This window comes from Thermobia domestica, chromosome 4, assembly GCF_964235325.1.
Source record: "Thermobia domestica chromosome 4, izTheDome1.hap1.1, whole genome shotgun sequence".
NCBI lineage: Eukaryota > Metazoa > Arthropoda > Insecta > Zygentoma > Lepismatidae > Thermobia > Thermobia domestica.
Window position 1 is genome coordinate 226,996,151 of NC_137457.1, and position 18,017 is coordinate 227,014,167.

The 18,017-nt window shown below is 35.8% G+C and overlaps 1 protein-coding gene across 1 annotated transcript in view; it reads left to right on the forward strand.

Moving 5' to 3' along the window:
- LOC145683884 (cubilin-like) overlaps nt 1–18,017 on the forward strand; it is a 1,291,374-nt gene that overhangs the window by 638,734 nt on the left and 634,623 nt on the right. Inside the window, exon 31 of the mRNA XM_081755522.1 lies at nt 1,442–1,607. Coding sequence (XP_081611648.1) covers nt 1,442–1,607 — 166 coding nt within the window. The remainder of the gene's footprint in view (nt 1–1,441; nt 1,608–18,017) is intronic.

An 18,017-nucleotide genomic window follows, 5' to 3' on the forward strand; every position in this document is an offset into this window, starting at 1 on the left:
TTTTTCACTACAGGAATTTCAATTTAATCATTGATTTCTCTCACTAGAATCAAGATCTGATTGGTATAGTGGCTATTGTAGATCAAGTGACTTCTACTGCATTTGTTAAAATCCTGCAAGTGCTCGCACGACTGCATTTCATAACACAAATTTTACTTGCACAGTTTTTATATGTTCCTGTGAGCGAGAGAGCTCTTAACTCTGAAGTGAAAACAGATATGTAAACTTTAGTTACGGAAATGTGTTCAGGAGTAAATTTCAGTGCTATTTGATACCCCACACGACCCCCTTGCTATTTATCATATTTAACCGCGATTCAATATGGCGCCTTTCAAAATGGCGATCATGCACTGGAAGTACTCCCACATATAAATGCTCTACCTTGGCTTACAATACTGAAGTCAGATCTATCAAAAGCTTTCTCATTTTTGTGCCAAAATGGTATTCTTGGACATTGCCTACTGGATTTCAAGATGGCGTCGGTGTAGCAGCTCAACGAAGCATTTGCGCATCGAGTGACTATTACTACGTTACTTAGCAACTCGAACTGAATCTTGTCACAAATTTTCATCAAAATTCAACTCTCATGGTTTATGGACCTTCCTCGTTAGTATAATTGAGAATTCTGATTATACTGGTTTGATGACCACTCTAAAAGTGAAGCTGGCCATTCCCTCTTGATACAATTCGCAATCTAGTTCTTATTATCGCCACACTTGGCGCTATTAGTCTTAGCAGCGTTGTAAGAAGATTGACTTTTATTTTACAAATTATTACATTTTTTTAATAAATTATTACACTTTTTTACAAATTTTACAATTTTGTTAGAAGTTAAAATTATCCTTAGTAAATAAAATAAGTTGAAAAATAATTTCATTTACTCTACATAAAATCCACCTTGCAATCCAGAAATAATAGTCGATCGTACTCAACAGGGAGGATCACAAACTACCATGCACCACATAGTATACAAAATGCTTGGAGATAATCAAGTTATGAAAACACACACACACACACACACACACAAACTCACATAATTATGATCCACGTAAAATAGTGATCGTTATGTCGTTATTCCGCTTGGTCACCCTAATACCTATCTATCTATCTATACTTGGACAATGATTTTGCAGTTAGATATCAAAACATACGTTTACCCTTGGGATATTCATGTTATTAACTTGAAATGTGAAAGCTTCATGTTCAAATTATCTTTAAATATGAAAATCATGTTGAGACATTTTATTGAAAAATAGTATTCAAGCATAGATATAACAGATTTATTTATTTGACACTTACCATTAATGCTCTGAGCTTACAAGGGCAATTGGAATGTAAACATTATTTTGTAAATATATGATTATTGTTGTTACGTTGGTATTTCTCGTATTTATAATTCTCTGGAAGGTAATTAATTGACACATATTCACATTTGTTTCAGGTTTACGGCGGAGAAGACGATTCCTCAATACTCCTTAAATCCTTATGTGGGACAATAAATAATACTGTAATTACGTCTTCAGGAAATAAAATGTTTCTCGAATTTAAGAGTGATGTTAATACTGTTGGTAAAGGATTTAGAGCATCTTATCAAGAAGTCCCATCCAGTAAGATGATTTTGGATTTTCTAATACATGCTTATACGTTACACTTAATTTTCAATAAACCGTGGGACGTAAAACTCAAAGATTTCATTTCATTTTTAATTTTCAATATAAAGTAATATACAAGGATAAAATCTTCGCCATGTAAACGTGAATGTATGGTTCGTATTGTAGAAATAACGTCAATATCAGGAGCGACTTTCTCACGTCGAATTTTTTTAAATAGTAAATAACATTTAATTCGTATTCATGATATATACTTACGTTTCTTGCTAAACTTATTACTTCGATCCGATTTTTCATCTGAATGCAATGACAGTGATAACTGTGTAGCATTTTAGGTAGCTGCCGTTTGTTTGCTTTAGTAAGTGAAGTATACATTCCCTCAGACACCAAATTCTTATTATTTGCAAAATCTACTATGCCTTGAGCACTTAGCTAGTTTGCGATAAACTCTGATATTGTACGTAATTTGTAATTTTACATGCAGAAAGGGTAAGAAATTCCCACAATTCTTCTGATGAAGCGAAATGCACTACTAAAAACTGCAATAATTTCAATCTAAAAGTTGAAGGAAAGTCTATTTATTGGTGTATTTGAAAATTTTTGTAATAATATGTAGATACTGGATAGTAATATTAACCACTTACACTTTTCATAACCGGTAAGATGTAACAAGATGTGTAATCAATTCGGAAATGGATTTTCGGTCACGTATTCCGTAACTGGCCACTATTGGATTACCTATCACCTACTTTGAGGTTTACAATTAACGTTTCCGAACTATCGTTTTCAACTCGGTAACCAATTTTTTGTATCATCTATCCCTAACAAAATGTGCGATCAATTTGGAAATGGATTTTCGGTAACGTATTCTGTAACTGGCCACTATTGGATTACCTATCATCTACTTTGAGGTTTACAATTAACGTTTCCAAACTATCGTTTTCAACTCGGTAATCAATTTTTTGTATCATCTATCCTTTTATAAATTTTGTATTTTTACTTTTCAAATAAAATATGAAAAACACTAGTCAGTGCTTACAGATTTATCTTCGCACTTCCTCCGTGAAGATTTTATTTCTGTATCCAAATTCAATACCTGTAAGTATAGTGCTTTATGATAAAACATTTTAATTTTACCATGTTAAAGGAGCAACTTTAAATCTTTTGCCTTGGTTAACTTGCAAAGAAGGTTTACGATTACACGAGAAAAATTGTAATAACGTTTTCATTTATACATGTGTCGAAAGAACTACCATTCATGTACAGCCAGCCACAAAAGTAATTCCCCCCTAAGCGCTCTAACTCCATTACTTAGGGTCCAGGTCTTTTGCAGTGATGAGAACGCCTAGACAGATGCAGCCCAACTTACACGTAACGTACACGTAACACGTTGGTAGCACTGAGTCAAGCCTTTATGCAAGTAAAATTGTGAGTAGATGGCACACGAAACATTTCTCCATTCTGAGATCAATCTCTCTGGTTCAGAGCGTGTTGTCCAATGAACATCATATGTTAATCTCAATATTGCTCTGTATGTAATGTATTTTTTCATTATATACTGTATATTCAAAGAAATAAAAACACTGATCACATATGGATCAGACAATGCTTGAAAGTAGCTAAAAATATCAAACCTAGAACAACTACTGGAAATAACTTTGTAAATGATTGCCTCAATTGAAAGACCTTTCCCAATTCTCCTCACTCCCAAATCTTTTTATTTCTAGGGAAGAGAAGATCTTGCTTATCACACTGAGTATGCATTGAAATTGAAATTGAAACAGGAACACTTGAAAAAGTTTCAGTGTCGTCGGGCTTCGAACCCGGGTCTACCAAAGAGAAGTTCAATGTGCTAACCCCTCATCTACCGCGCCACTAAACCTTCCACCAAAACTAATACCTAGTTAAAATCGTTTCATGGAAAAAATATAAACAAGATACTCAAATATAACAAAAACAAACAAATATAAACAAAATATAAATAAGAAAATATAAGCAACTTGTGTGAGTGTCTTAATGAATTACTCGAGATTTCCTTGTTTAACTCAAAAACAAGTTATATGCACGTTGCTCAATGAAGAAAGTATCACAAAATGTTCTTCAAGTTGAGCCTACGTCATCGGCAGAGCCGTAACTTGTGGGGAAGGGGCAACTGTCCGCCAGAGAAGCTCCCCGCCGTTCGAGGGAGCCCATTTTCAGACAAAATTGTCTTACTCCATACACGATACGAATATGAAATTAGAAATGAAGCATCAAATAGGGTTGCTACATTACATAAACAAAACAGCACACAAAAGGTAAATAGGACAAGAATGAGTCGTGGACCCATTTGAGTAATATTTATTCATATGGCTTTGAGATTTATCAATGTTGTTCCCTTAATAATGTTGCTATGTATGGAATGGGCCCAGGGAGTAACTAATGGAACCGCAAACCTTGCCGTGCGGGAGGGCCCATAGGCTCCGGTGGTCCCATAAAGAGTAAGAGAAAGTTGGAAAGAGGGCGCCCAATAATTAGAAATCAACTTTTCTAGGGGCCCAAAAAAGCTTATTAATGCTTGCCCCAAGAGTTGAGTTAATTTTGAGTTTAACGTCCCGTTCAGCAGCGAGGCTATATGAGACGTGGACCTACTGATTGACGTGGAATCCTAACCATATGAGCTCCCGCTGGGAATTGAACCCGGGTCTCCAACGCCAAAGGCCCCCAGAAAAGAATCTAAGTTACGGCGCTGGCCATCAATTTCAGGGATGGTCCCGATTTACATTACATTTCGTCTTTAATATAACTTCTAATTTCCAAAGAAGAAAAGACGATAGAAATTATTTTCACATTCTTTAAGTTGTATCAACACGTGTAAAAATAGACAGTTCTTTGTTTATGTTCCATAACTACTAGTTTATTTTCTTATATTCATATGAGTTTGTGTCAAATTGAGGCCACATGATCATGAGGCTGTTGATCACGAGGCGCGATCCACAAGGGGTTGGAATTCCTCTGAAGAGCAAGGTCGGTATTTCTGCGTTCGTGTTCCTGTACTGTTTGGAATACGTCGAAAGCACATGAGATGCCAGTGGCGAACAATACTCCGGTTGGGGCGATTTCTTGAAAAAAAATTGTGAAAGCAGGAAACTCTCATTGCAGCTACTCGGGTTCAAATCCCGTCGTGGCAATCAGTAATTTTTCCGAATGGGAAGATTACGTTCATATAATTCTTATTCTAATTATGTTATCCCATTATTATTATTATTATTATTATTATTATTATTATTATTATTATTATTATTATTATTATTATTATTATTATTACCACAGTGGAAAGAAAAAGTAACATAGTCGAAGGAACAGAAAAGATATAGATTATGTCAGATGTTTCTTAGGTTTACACATGAACGCAATGATATTACGTTTACGTATTTAGAGATAGAATTATCATTTTATGACAAGAAATGGAATATAAAGATTTGTTAGCGGATAACAGTAATGCATTTTGTTTCGCCCTTCTTCTAAGCAGAAAGGTGAGATGACATCTTAAATAGGATCATTTCTTGTCACTACCGATCCCTATTGTAAGTTCGATCATTATTTGCAATTTGTGCACAGCTACAAACAATTCCTTGGAACTAATTTTTGGCCCATACTAGAGCAGTAAGGACGTGTTTAGCCCTTATGTGTTCATCAATTCTTGTCCATACACTTTACTTGCCAGACAGTTACGAAGGTTGATACAGAAGACGTAATTTTGTGTTATTGGCATTTCATCTGTAACAGAAGTTCTCTCAACTGTTACATCCAGAGAAATGGAATATTTTTCATGTTAATATACATCAGAAGTATCGGTTTTATAGATTGCAAAAATGTACTGAATTGTAATACCCAGGATCGAACTCGCGTCCCCAACATTACTAAACGAACGCTTAACCCACTACTCTAAGACATCACTCTTCTGGAAGAGGGAAAAATGAAGCTGTAGTGATTTCAGTAATATCACACTTTTACGATTTCAGTGTAATAATGCTGAAACTTTCTGATTTCAGTTTTGATAAAGTGGTAAAGTATTATGCAGAAAGAATAGTCCAAAGAACTCAACTTTAAATTGACAACTCATGTGTATGGAGGCGCTGCCATATGCTCTTTCCTCGGACCCTGACTTTTCACGGCACGGCATTGGACAGATACCTACATTTATTGGAATCTGGTGTTTCAAAGCACTGGATTATTTTTTAAGTTAATTGATTTAACGAACCTTCCTCAGTACCTTGTTTCCTATTTTTACACGTTTTACTCATTTTACAGTTTTTCCATTATCTCTTTAAGAAGAGGGACAAAAACACAGAAACATTGAGGACAGTAAAAATCAAAAACACTATTCGCGCGTTCTTCCCGTGCCTGAAGTAAAACAATAAAATATGGTGGACATGCAATTTTCGGCCTTCCATTTTCTATGTGGTGTCCAACCCAGAGTTGGAGTGAGTCAGTGGTTCGTGGGTCAAGAGCATGTGATCCACTGCGACCCGTCATCCCCCGTGACCCACTGCGACGCACCACCCACCGTGATCCACCACTCATTGTGACCCACTGACCCTCTCTGCTCACTGCATTGTGAACAGAATCTTCTGGCGCGACATACCGCCAATGAACCACAAAATTACTCCCACAAAATATGTTAAATCGCCTATATGTGTGATTTGATTATATTAAGTGAGTCTAAAATCCTCTAAAAAGTACCAGAATAGTACCCCGGAGGAGGCTCGAACCACCAACCTTGTGATTACTGGGTGGGTGTTTTTCCGACTTCGCCACGAAGGCAATGAAGGAGGCGTCGCTTGTAAAAGGATAAATCGTTGAGATCGTTTAAATTTGGTCAACCAGAGTGCTCTTTTAACCGTATATATGGGACAATAACTATTTAGGATAAGATAAAAAGGGTTTGCCATGTAATTTTATAACAACATGACGCTTGTCTATTTACTTTATTTCATAGTTCTCCCGTACTCACTTTCTAATGATCGACGACAGTTGGAATCTAAATTCATACAATTATTGAACTCAAGATTTTTCGCTTCATGATGTTGACGCAGAAGTTATTCTTGACCCCCGGAGCTAACTTTAGGAACAATTCCTCAGGAAAAATGTTATATAATAATAACCGCATGCAGATGACTGGCGATAGTTCGTCATGGTCCGTTCACGATTCTCCCCGACGAATGGAAGGAGCGCGGACCAAAACGAAGTCCTCGCTGCGACGCGGTGGTAACTTCAACACCCCGACGCGAGATATCTGTTTCCACTCGCGCCAATAATTCGACTCATTTCTATATTGATGATCGACGTTTAATCCAAGTGGGCCACTAGTTGTTGGCATCGGGTAGTTCTATTTTTATATAGCCTCGCTGCTGAAAGGGTAGTTAAACTTAATATCAACTCAACTCAACTCAACAAAAAATACAGTGCTTCGCATCATATATCCATATGTGCTTACCATGCGCTTTATAATAATTGCCAGAAGCTTGTTTATTATATGGAGCGCTTAGAGCACAGAGCAATCGACCCATAAAGTTGTGAGAAAAATAGACAAAATTTGTAATGTAAGATTCTGTATGTTAGTCTATGTACCTTGATTTGGGAGTTTCAAATTTCCTCCGCTTTTCCACTGAGAAGTATCGATAATCCAACAAGGAAATAATTAGACCATGACAATTTAATTGAAATTCATCGTAAGTTTGCCCATGACAAACACTTGACCATTTTATATCGTAAAGGTCTGATCCATCATTATTGTAACACAGCAGTGCTTGAGGGATTGACCGTAGAAATTCAAACTTCGATTAGTTAGAATTTGACAACCTGGTTTTATTCCAAGTATAAAGTCTTTAGTCGGTAGAAAAGGAGACGTGCATCATGTGTCAAACTTGATGATGATGTGTTTTGGTAGGTCAGTGGTTCCTGGTGGGTGTTGGGTCGGAGTGCATCATGGTGGGTAGTGGGTCAGAGTGCGCCAAGGTGGGTGGTGGATTATGGGTCAAACAGGGTCCGGGGGTGGTGGGTCAAGTTTTTATTGAGCCACGCCACGTTCGATCAAATCTGTAAAACCAAAACAAACAAAGAGCAATACTACTACACAAAACGCTCAAAATCTTAGCTATTCATGAGAAGCTATTGCATATTTCCCTCCTCCAAACCCCCTAAAATGGGCTGTGTTGATTATTCAACTAAAAGACTTGAAATCCAATCAGAAAATTCATATAAAATATGTAGCCATTTCTCGACTTCGCAATAATAATAATAATAATAATAATAATAATAATAATAATAATAATAATAATAATAATAATAATAATAAAGAAATAACAGAATTACAAAATCAATTACATAAACAATACCTGCCAATTAAGAAAAGATGATTGCCAAGACGACGGGCCGTAACTTGTGGGCGAAGGTGAGCTATAAGTGAAGTATAAGTGAAGTATCAAACAGGTTCACTACATTATATAAACAGAATATCACACTAAAGGTAAATAAAACAATAATGATTAGGGGCCCATTTCAGTGAAAAAAAATGTCTACTATTAGGGACAGTAGAAATAGTATATATTCGTATATTATTGTCAGATTTGTCAATATGATCCCCTTAGTTAATTTGTCGCGTATGAAACGGGACCAGAGGCGTAACTAACGACCCCGCAGACGTTGGTGTGCGGTACGGATGGCCAGACGGATCCAGATCTCGGATATCCGGATCCTATAAGATCCGGGTCCGGATCCTATAAGATCCGGGTCCGGATCCGGAATTTCGGATCTTGGATCCGGATCCGGAATTTCGGATCTTGGATCCGGGTCCGGATATCCGGTTCCTGGATCCGGATCCGAAGTTTTGGATCTTGGATCTGGATCCGAAGTTTTGGATCTTGAATCCGGATCCGGAATTTCGAATCTTGGATCCGGATCCGAAGTTTCGAATATTGGATCCGGATCCGGATATTCGGTTCCTGGATTCACACCCGAAATTTCGAAGTTCAGATTCGGACTCCTGTTTTGAATATTTTAGGCCTTAGATTGAGACCCAGAACTAAAATATCCATATGTATAAAATTTATTAGGTGAATTTTATCTAACTCAGTGGGAAGATAATTCAATTTAAATGACAAAAGATTACATGAAAATCTCATTTTCACATTTTTCGGGGTTAGACCACTGTTGCGCACATCCCATCATTTAGTCTTTAGTATATCTTTAAACGTACTACAAGTATGCCACTTTCATCTCAAGTCAGTAGTTGTATAGAGCTGCCTTTTGTTATATATTAATCGAGTTAGGATTAAAATTCGATTGTTTGTGAGACATGATAATATTTTCAGAATGAGTTATAACGTTGAAAAACTGCATAGTAATGCTACATATTTTCTTTGTGCCACATTGGAATTTAATGTAGTCTATCTTATACAGTCGGCTCTTATGATTAATTCAATGATCTGAACTCCTGCAGCATTACGCTAAAATCATGGATGTCTTGGAATTTTGGTCATCATTTCTATTTTTTTTTATTACGAGCAAAATAAATATCATAAGCTTCATTTTACATAATACATATAGACGCAGATCAGTCAGTTGATTGCTTAAAGATTATAGCAAAGCTATTACATTTCTAAGACACTGGCGGCTTTAGGACAAAATCCATGGCTTTCCCATAAAATCTTAAATCTCTCTATATAAAAAGGGCAAAGTCCTGAGTGACTGCGTGAGTGAGTGACAGATCACCGTACAGGCCAAATCGCTTAAGCTACAAATTTGAAATTTGGACAGTTTATAGGCTTTGTGACGTAGGATACCACTAAGGAAGGACTTTGGGAAATTCGACGAGGAAGGGGGGAAATGGGGTGGAAAATATTGATGATTCTTGATGTTAGACAGTTCAAATTTGGTATTTGGGTTTCTCATTGAAAATAATTTGATACTTGTTTAAGTGCTTTTTGATATTTAAATTAGAAGGGGCAGGGAAGATATAGAAAGTAAAAGAACGGGTGGTAATTGCAATTATTGCAATTAGTATAATAATATACCTATATCTCTGAAACTTAAAGGGTTAGGAACATGGAATTTGGTATTTGGACTTCTCACTTAAAATAATTAAGATACGTATTTCATAGTATTTTTATGTGTGGCCCAGAAGGGAAGAAAAAGGGTGAGAAGAAAATTAAGTGGAAATTACAATTATTGTATTAATATGTTCAATCCTTTAAGGTTAGAGACTTGAAATTTGGTATTTGCATTTCTCATTGAAAATAATTTGACATGTGTTTCAGTGTTTATTCACGTTTTAGTAAAAAGGAAAAGAAATGAGATGGAAAGGAAAGAGGGTGGGGATTGTAATTATTATAATAACAGGTCGATATCTGGGAACCTTTGAAGTTTAGGCGCATAGAATTTGGTATTTGGACTTTACATTTGAAATAATTAGTTATGTACTTAAGCGTTTATTGATGTATGTCTTAGAGGGGGAGAAAAGACTTTTATATCTCGGAATCCTGGAATGTTAGAGAAATGAAACTTGTTATTTGAACAAAAATTCGTTATGAATGAAGTTCTTGATTTTTACGTCCCACGATTATGCCGGTTAGGCTAAAGGAGACGGTGATCATGAGAAATAAATGAAATGAAGAAAGTGGGAGGAAACGGGAAAACCCCGAGAAAAAACACGAACACGGTGTTTGTCCACCACAGTCCACACGGCGCGAGCTGGGATCGAACCAGGGACCCCAAGCACCGGAGGTGAACGCTCTACCACTGAGCCACCGTTCTACTAAAATTTTTCAAAGCTGCCAAAATGTACTCTTGAATGAGTTGTATATTATGTTTGCTCAGGGGCGAATCCAGAACGGACTCCTGGAGGGGGCGGATGGATTCTTAGGTTGCGATTGGGGATGCTAGCAGTGAAAAATTACTTAGACGATCTGAAATTGCCACGGCGCTGGGTAGGGGCGAACGACTTTTCGCCCTCCCCCTGCATCCGCCTATGTGTTTACATGAATGATATAGCTCCTTATACAACCTATGCAGAGTTAATAGTAGTGGATTACTAATTACAAAGATACGTGTTACTGCTCGAGGCTCCATATAGTATTTTGTATACACATACAGTACATTAATACATTGATTTTGATACGTTAATTGCAATTTAGAACTTCATCTCTACTACAATTCTTAATTCTAACTGGAGTGGTACGGTCACAGAGAAACGTATTTTTAAAGAAAGAAAAAAGCTCATCAAGAGCAAGAAAAGGAAGTTGCTCCTTAATTTGATTTGATCTATATTTTATGGGCTGTTCTATTAGCAATGGCCTAGCCCATCACGACTAGGAAATGGCCTCATTCAGTGACCACAATAACTCAGAAAGAATTAGAAAAGTAAGCAGCTTGAGTCTAATGAAGAAGCTTGGGCTTGAGACTAAGGTTTCATCCCAGCATCTGACTAGTGTTACAGAAAACAAAGGACAAATTTCCATCAGGACGACCGCTTTAAAAAAGATTTACTACCTTTTCGGTCAAGTATTTCCACTAGAATCGAATCTGACAAAGAGATTGCTCTCGCGTAAGTCGACAGTTTTACTCAATCAAATTTGGAGTAATTGTGACATATTAAGGCACGAAAACCAAATATCAACAGAATGAAGAGAACGCTAGGCTGTCACACGATCAGATACCAAAAGTGTCTTAAAATCTTATTTTAAGCATAGGAATGAAAATCACTTCGTCAATAATTTCGAAAATTTTGCTGATTCGGAATCGAACACCCGAATTTTCTGACACGAAGTTTCGAATCCGGATCCAAGATCCGGTTTTTGAGGTCTGGATCCAAGATCCGAAATTTCGGATCCGGATCCAAGATCCGAAAATTCGAATCCGGATCCAGTGTCCGGATACCGGATATCCGGACCCAAGTGCATCCGGATGTCCGGATCCAAAAATATTTGGATTTGGCCATCCCTAGTGTGCGGAAGATTCCAAGAATTTCAGATATCCTCTGATCTTATTGGCCGATACAAATAGGACATCAAAAGTAAGGACCTACATATAGTTGAAATTACGACAAACTGCTGTCAGTCCTCGTGGCCGACTGTTCTAGGACAACGTTCTAGTAATGAAAATACTTTTTGGCGTCAGTTCAAACCTTGCCTAAAGATTTTTTAAATTTTCATAACACTTTTTTCATTAAAATAATCTTGCAATTTACTATATGGATCCATAGTAAAAGGAACAATAATAATAATAATAATAATAATAATAAGAAGAAGAAGAAGAAGAAGAAGAAGTAGAAGTAGAAGTAGTAGTTGCGTCATTGATAATAATTATATTGTTTGTGCAGGATACTTGAAGAAAGTACTTAAAACTACACACAGCATTTGGCTCGATTTTCTTCGTATTGACTGACTCGAATTGAAACTCGAGTGAAATTCGAGTCAAGTTGGAGGAAATTTTTCGAGTTGAGTTCTCGAGTCTAGCTCAAAGATGTCTGTTTTGAGTCGAGTCTAGTTTCAGTAAAACTCGCTCGAACTCGCTCGTGCACATCCCTACAATTCTTCTTTAACTTCTAGGTTCCAAAGAAGAAAAGACGATAGAAATTATTTTCACATTCTCTGAATTATACCAACACTTGTGGAAATAGTTTGTGCTATGATTATCTAACATAACTACTAGTTTATTTTCTTATCTTTGTCTGAAGAATTGATGGCAAAATGTTAGATAAGAGAACTGTTATTACAGTTAGCCAGGTTCGAATCCCGGTGTGGCATTTATGATTTTTTCTTGATTGGAAGGTATTGTTTACGTAATTGATATTGTAATTCTGTTATTATTATTATTATTATTGCAAAGTCGAAATTTGGCTACATATTTTATATTTTATGAATTTTCTGATTGGATTTCACGTCTTTTGTTGAATAAACAACACTGTCCATTGAAGGGTACTTGGCGGAGGGAAATATCATCCTGTTGCTTTTTATTTTACTTGCATGCTACACCGAGCGTGGATACTACATTTCACCTTTCTATAGCGCTTAGTGAAGAGGAATTACTTTTGTGGCTGGCTGTACAATTAGTAAGCGTAGTTGAATAAGAACTTTTAACGCATTAGGACACGAATTTCACAAGAAATACTTTTGTATTTACATTGTATTTGTTATTACCCTTATATTCACCGATATTAAATTTTCACGAGGAGGTGTAATTTTGAATATTGAACACTTTACACGTTTTAATACATTGAGGGTATTTTCGTTCAAAGAAATGCAACATTTGTAACTATTATCTTTACACAAATTGATCACTGAACATTCGTATGGAATCTATGTACATAGTGCTGTCATTCAAATTATTTAATAATTGGTCCTATTACAAATGTTCAGTGTAGTAAGTTGATTTAGTATTCATATCATTACTATATAATTAGATTGTTATTATTATTTCTTCCAATGATAGGTCTACTATGATACTAGTGATACTAACAAGATTCAACCATTTAGCGCCTTTATATTGATATTTCTGAGATTGGTTCTCAAAAACAGTACTAGAGATTTTTTCGTAAGTACTGGAACTAGATTACAGAAGATACTTTTAGCAACCGATTCCGGTAAAACAGGGGCGGATCAAGGACGAATTTCTGGGGGGGGGGCGGTGAGTTGTAGTACTTCTACTTAGAGCTACTTTTAAGAGTTCCAAACTCTGGGATGGGTTTCATTTATATATAAAATTTTAAAAAGTTTCCTCTTCTGGGGAGAGCGATTGTCCCCCTGGATCCTCCACTGCGGGAAATTGGGACATTTTGGAAACCGATTCGGGCGAGCTGTTGCAAACCAGCTGAATGACACCAATTCAAATACACAATATTTAATGCCATATTGTAGAATTAAGAATTTTATAAATTCTTCTACTTCTTTCACTTTGTATTGAGATAAATAACACCATGGAAATTGAAGAACATATAAAAAATGGGAAATAAGTTAATTTCTGCAAAATACTATAGCTTATATTTCTTTCCAAAGTCTTTTGTCTAGTGAAAATTGAGTGCCTGACAATTATGGCATCATTAACTGCACATATTTATTTTTCTCCTGCAAGAAAATATGTAGAAACAGTTATTTGTTAATTTAATAGCATTTTCCATTGGCTTACTTTCTAATACTTTTGGTATTCTTCATTGTCTTTCTGTTACTCACTAACATTCAAACAAAGGATAACCGTAGCGGACGCTCTTATCAGATTGCACGGTTCCAATTCCCTAATATACAAGGAGTTCATGAAGTTCTGCATAAAACAATAACCCTGTAACTTGAAAATTATAAAATTTATTTTGTATGTACTTGAAGTAAAGCTGAAGGTTTTTTATTTTATTTTATTATTTATTTATTTATAGCTATTTAAGGTTCAGGTAATTTCAGTTGTGCAGTGGGTCACAGAAATACTTGATATACAAATCTGAAGTTGCCCCCAACTGTTAAAAGAACAAATCGTAAAGAATGTTTTTGTGCAGGAGTGAGGACAAACGCTGGCTGACGAAATGACAAAAGGGAATCTTTGGATACTTGTACTCATAGTAAACAGCACAATACCAGAAAAAAATATAAGGACACCAGAGGCGCCGATGAGTAGATAACATTCAGGGGACATAAATAATCTTATAATTAACTCAAATGAGAGATTATAAACAAGTTAACTTACTTCAAATGACTATACGTATATACGTATCAAATAATATACGGATAGATTATGCGGTATATGTAGTATGATATTTTTTTTAAGTAAACACAAAGCCTTCCGCTAAGTTTTGAAACTATTAACATATATTGACAATCCCCTGGGAAAACTCTTCTGAAATCACCAATGGTTATAAATAGTTTTTGATTAGAAATCAAAGGATAATAATGAAATATTGAACATACTTAATATTTGATTTTCAGCTATGAATTTTAAATTTTCAGTTCATATAATGTTCCCTTCTAATCGAATTGAAAAGAAAAGTCGTTGCCAAAGACATATTTAAAGAAATGTTCTCAGTCCTCTGATGAAAATAGGAACACACTTTAAAAAAGACGAATTCTACTTACAGGGTTTGAACACATAAACTTCTGATTGACAGATAATTCACTCAAACCGCTCGACCATTTCACATGCCTTCACAGTGTCTCTTTTGATTTTTGTATAAAGTGGTTTTCTGCACCACACTTGCTTTTGTTTATGTCGGTACGACTATGAGTTTGTGGTGAATACTTGGATGTTACAGGTCTTGCAATGTATAAAAGTCTTTTTCGTATAAATTACATTCAACTTTACGTCCTAATAACTTATAATTTAGTGAATTCCCTCTAAGTCCTCAATGGACATTTCAACTTATTTGTTTTATTGCTCTAGAAACTACTTCAGAGCTAACTGATTACGGGGAACACATCTTTTCGCTCATGCTATCATTCTACCTAGTCGAAATTTGCGACTGAATTCCGGTCTGCTACTCATGCGCTTGAAACAAAGACCACCGTGTTTGTACGTCACCGGTCCGCATTTTTGCCGATCCCAAACGTTTCAGTATTCTTGGCAATTTGATGTCAAGAACAGAACCCCACCAACCCCTGCGTGGCTTCTAACTCTTCCTACTACTACTACTACTACTACTACTAACAATAATACTAATACTAATGCTAATACTAATACTGCTACTATCATTATTACTACTACTCCTTCTGCTATGGATCTGTATAGTACAAGGGCAACCTTATTTTAATGAAAGAAGCTTAATGAAAATTTTAAAAAATAATCGTTAAATCACTATTTGAATATTCTTTTTAATCTTATTTTAACGAAAGAAGTGTTATAATATTTTTTAGAAATAATAAAGAAAACTTTCCTTAGACAGGGTTTGAACCTACGCCAAAAACGAATTTCTTTCCTAGCATGTTGCGCTAGCTCACTTTTTAAAACAACTTTTTTATTAGCTAATAGAGTTGGATACATACGATCATTAACACAACTGCAGAACAATATAAATATATACAGCTAATAATGCACAATATAACTCGAGAGAAGAGAAAAAAGAAAAAAGAACTGCTTATGGAGCGTAGATACAAGTTGTACAATTTTTGCATGTCTTTTTTAAAGAATTTATGTAGCATATACACAAGTTTTACAAATTACTAAAAACTCATTGGAATAACAAAGGAGTACAAGTTAATTACGCATATATGGTATTGCCGAGAAAACGAACAAAAGTACAAGTTTTCATAAGGGAGCACATTTTGTCGTAATTAGCTTTAAGATATTCAAAAGAAAACGAAGAATTACCTGCAGTTTCCAGTGAGAGTACATACGTAATTGTTTGCGCTATAAGCCAGGTAACAGAATTGTGTTTCGTTTTGGGATACAGAGAATGTTCCGGTCGCAACAGGAGATTGACCTCGATTGAGCGACGAGATTGGCGCATAATAAGACCCAAAAATCGCTGCAATTGGTACCAGATTTGTTTGCTGTTCACACAAGTTGTTAATCTATGACTCAAGGAATCAGCGGCACCACAGAAAGTACATATTATATCGGCACTAAACCCACATTTATTTCGTTTTACTTTCCTATCTACAATGTCATTCACTACTATGTTCCAAACTGATGTATTTTCTGATGTTAAATATTTTGAGTGTATATTACGAAATATTATATGCCAATTGAATTCTGGTTCTCTTTCTATCATTTTGCATGGTGATAACTGTTGTAGGTGGTGCATGTACCATTGTTTATTGTTAAAGTCAAAACATCAGGAGTTCGATGACATTGATAGATATAGGCACACAAGACATTACTTAAGCAACTTGAGTTGAGGGAAGTGATCGCCAATGTCAGTGTTGGATCGATCTATCCAATAAATATCGAAGCAAGTGTCTAGTGGGAGAAGGTACATCTTCAACAAAGGCAGTCAAGTTACGTCGTATAAACAAACTCTCAGCCTTGAACTGCACGTGAGTCATGTCAATGTCTCCGTTCGCTACCGATAAACAAATGTCATTATAGCGAACACGAAACACACAATTGTTCGACAAAAACCAACCACAAACACTTTGTAGCTTTTTGCCTGCTGTAGAAGGAAGGGCAAAGACATTAGCAACATACAACAGTTTACTCAAAATATAAACGTTGAGAAGTCGAGCACGAGACAACAAACAACAAACAACCACCTACATTTATGCAAGAAACTTAAATGCCTGATTTTACTAATGACAAGGTCATAATTATATCTTACTGTTTCAACAAGATTACTCATAAATGATATTCCACACACACGTAGAGAACGTGCAATAACATCAAAACTCTGAATCTTGCGGTTCACATCATACAAGAAGGGTGAAATAGCCAAGGTAAATAATTGTAAGCTTATAGGATCTCCTTGTCGGATACTACGAACTACTTTGACTGGAAGGGTAAGATGACCATTAATATTTAATTTAGTCGCAGCGTCTTTATAGAAGCATTTAAACCATTGTATAATGCGAGCATTAAAACCAAATTCATTCAAAACTCTCCACAAATAGAAATGCTCAATGTTATCAAACGCATTCTGAAAATCTAAATTAACAATAGCTGCGTTAATCTCACAATCTTGACATATTGTAATACAATCTGTAACATTCATTAAAATCTGATATATAGTCTTACCCTTAACTGCAGCATATTGCAAATCACCCAGCAACTTATTCATATATGGAGCTAATCTAGAAGCCATACAACGACTAATAATTTTAACATCAGTATTTAAAAGGGAAATAGGTCTGAAATGTTCAACCATTGTTGGTTGATGCACTTTGGGTATAAAAATAGTGACAGCAGGATTTGGTCTACAGATATGTTCGGAGGCAAAAAACCAAGCATTGACCACATCAGTAAGTGTCTGACCTATGGTGTGCCAAAGTTTCTGATACAATATACCCGATATTCCATCTTGTTCGGGTGATTTTCCTGGCTTTGCAGCAAATGTTGCGAACTTTACTTCTTCAAGTGTAAAAGGCGCCGTCAAAGACGTATTATCATCATCTGTTATGACGTTAGGAATAACTTCAAAAATAAAATTCTCAAGATCCAGTGCTCGCGATTCACCAAAAAAGTTTTAAATAATGATCATAAAATACCTTTTGAATTGCAAAAACATTCTTGCAGGGATCTCCATTCGGAGTAAGAACCGTTTTGATCAGGCGGTGCTTGCCACGCCGGTTTTCTTGCAAAATGTGAGTAAGAGAACACTGTTCAGTTACATCAAACATAAGAGCCTTCTCCTAATTTTTACACCTTCAACTTCAGTCCTATGAAAAGCTACGAGTTTTGCTCTATATTTTTTTAACAAGGGGCAACAATGTTCTGTCGGAAAGAGTATCTCGTTGA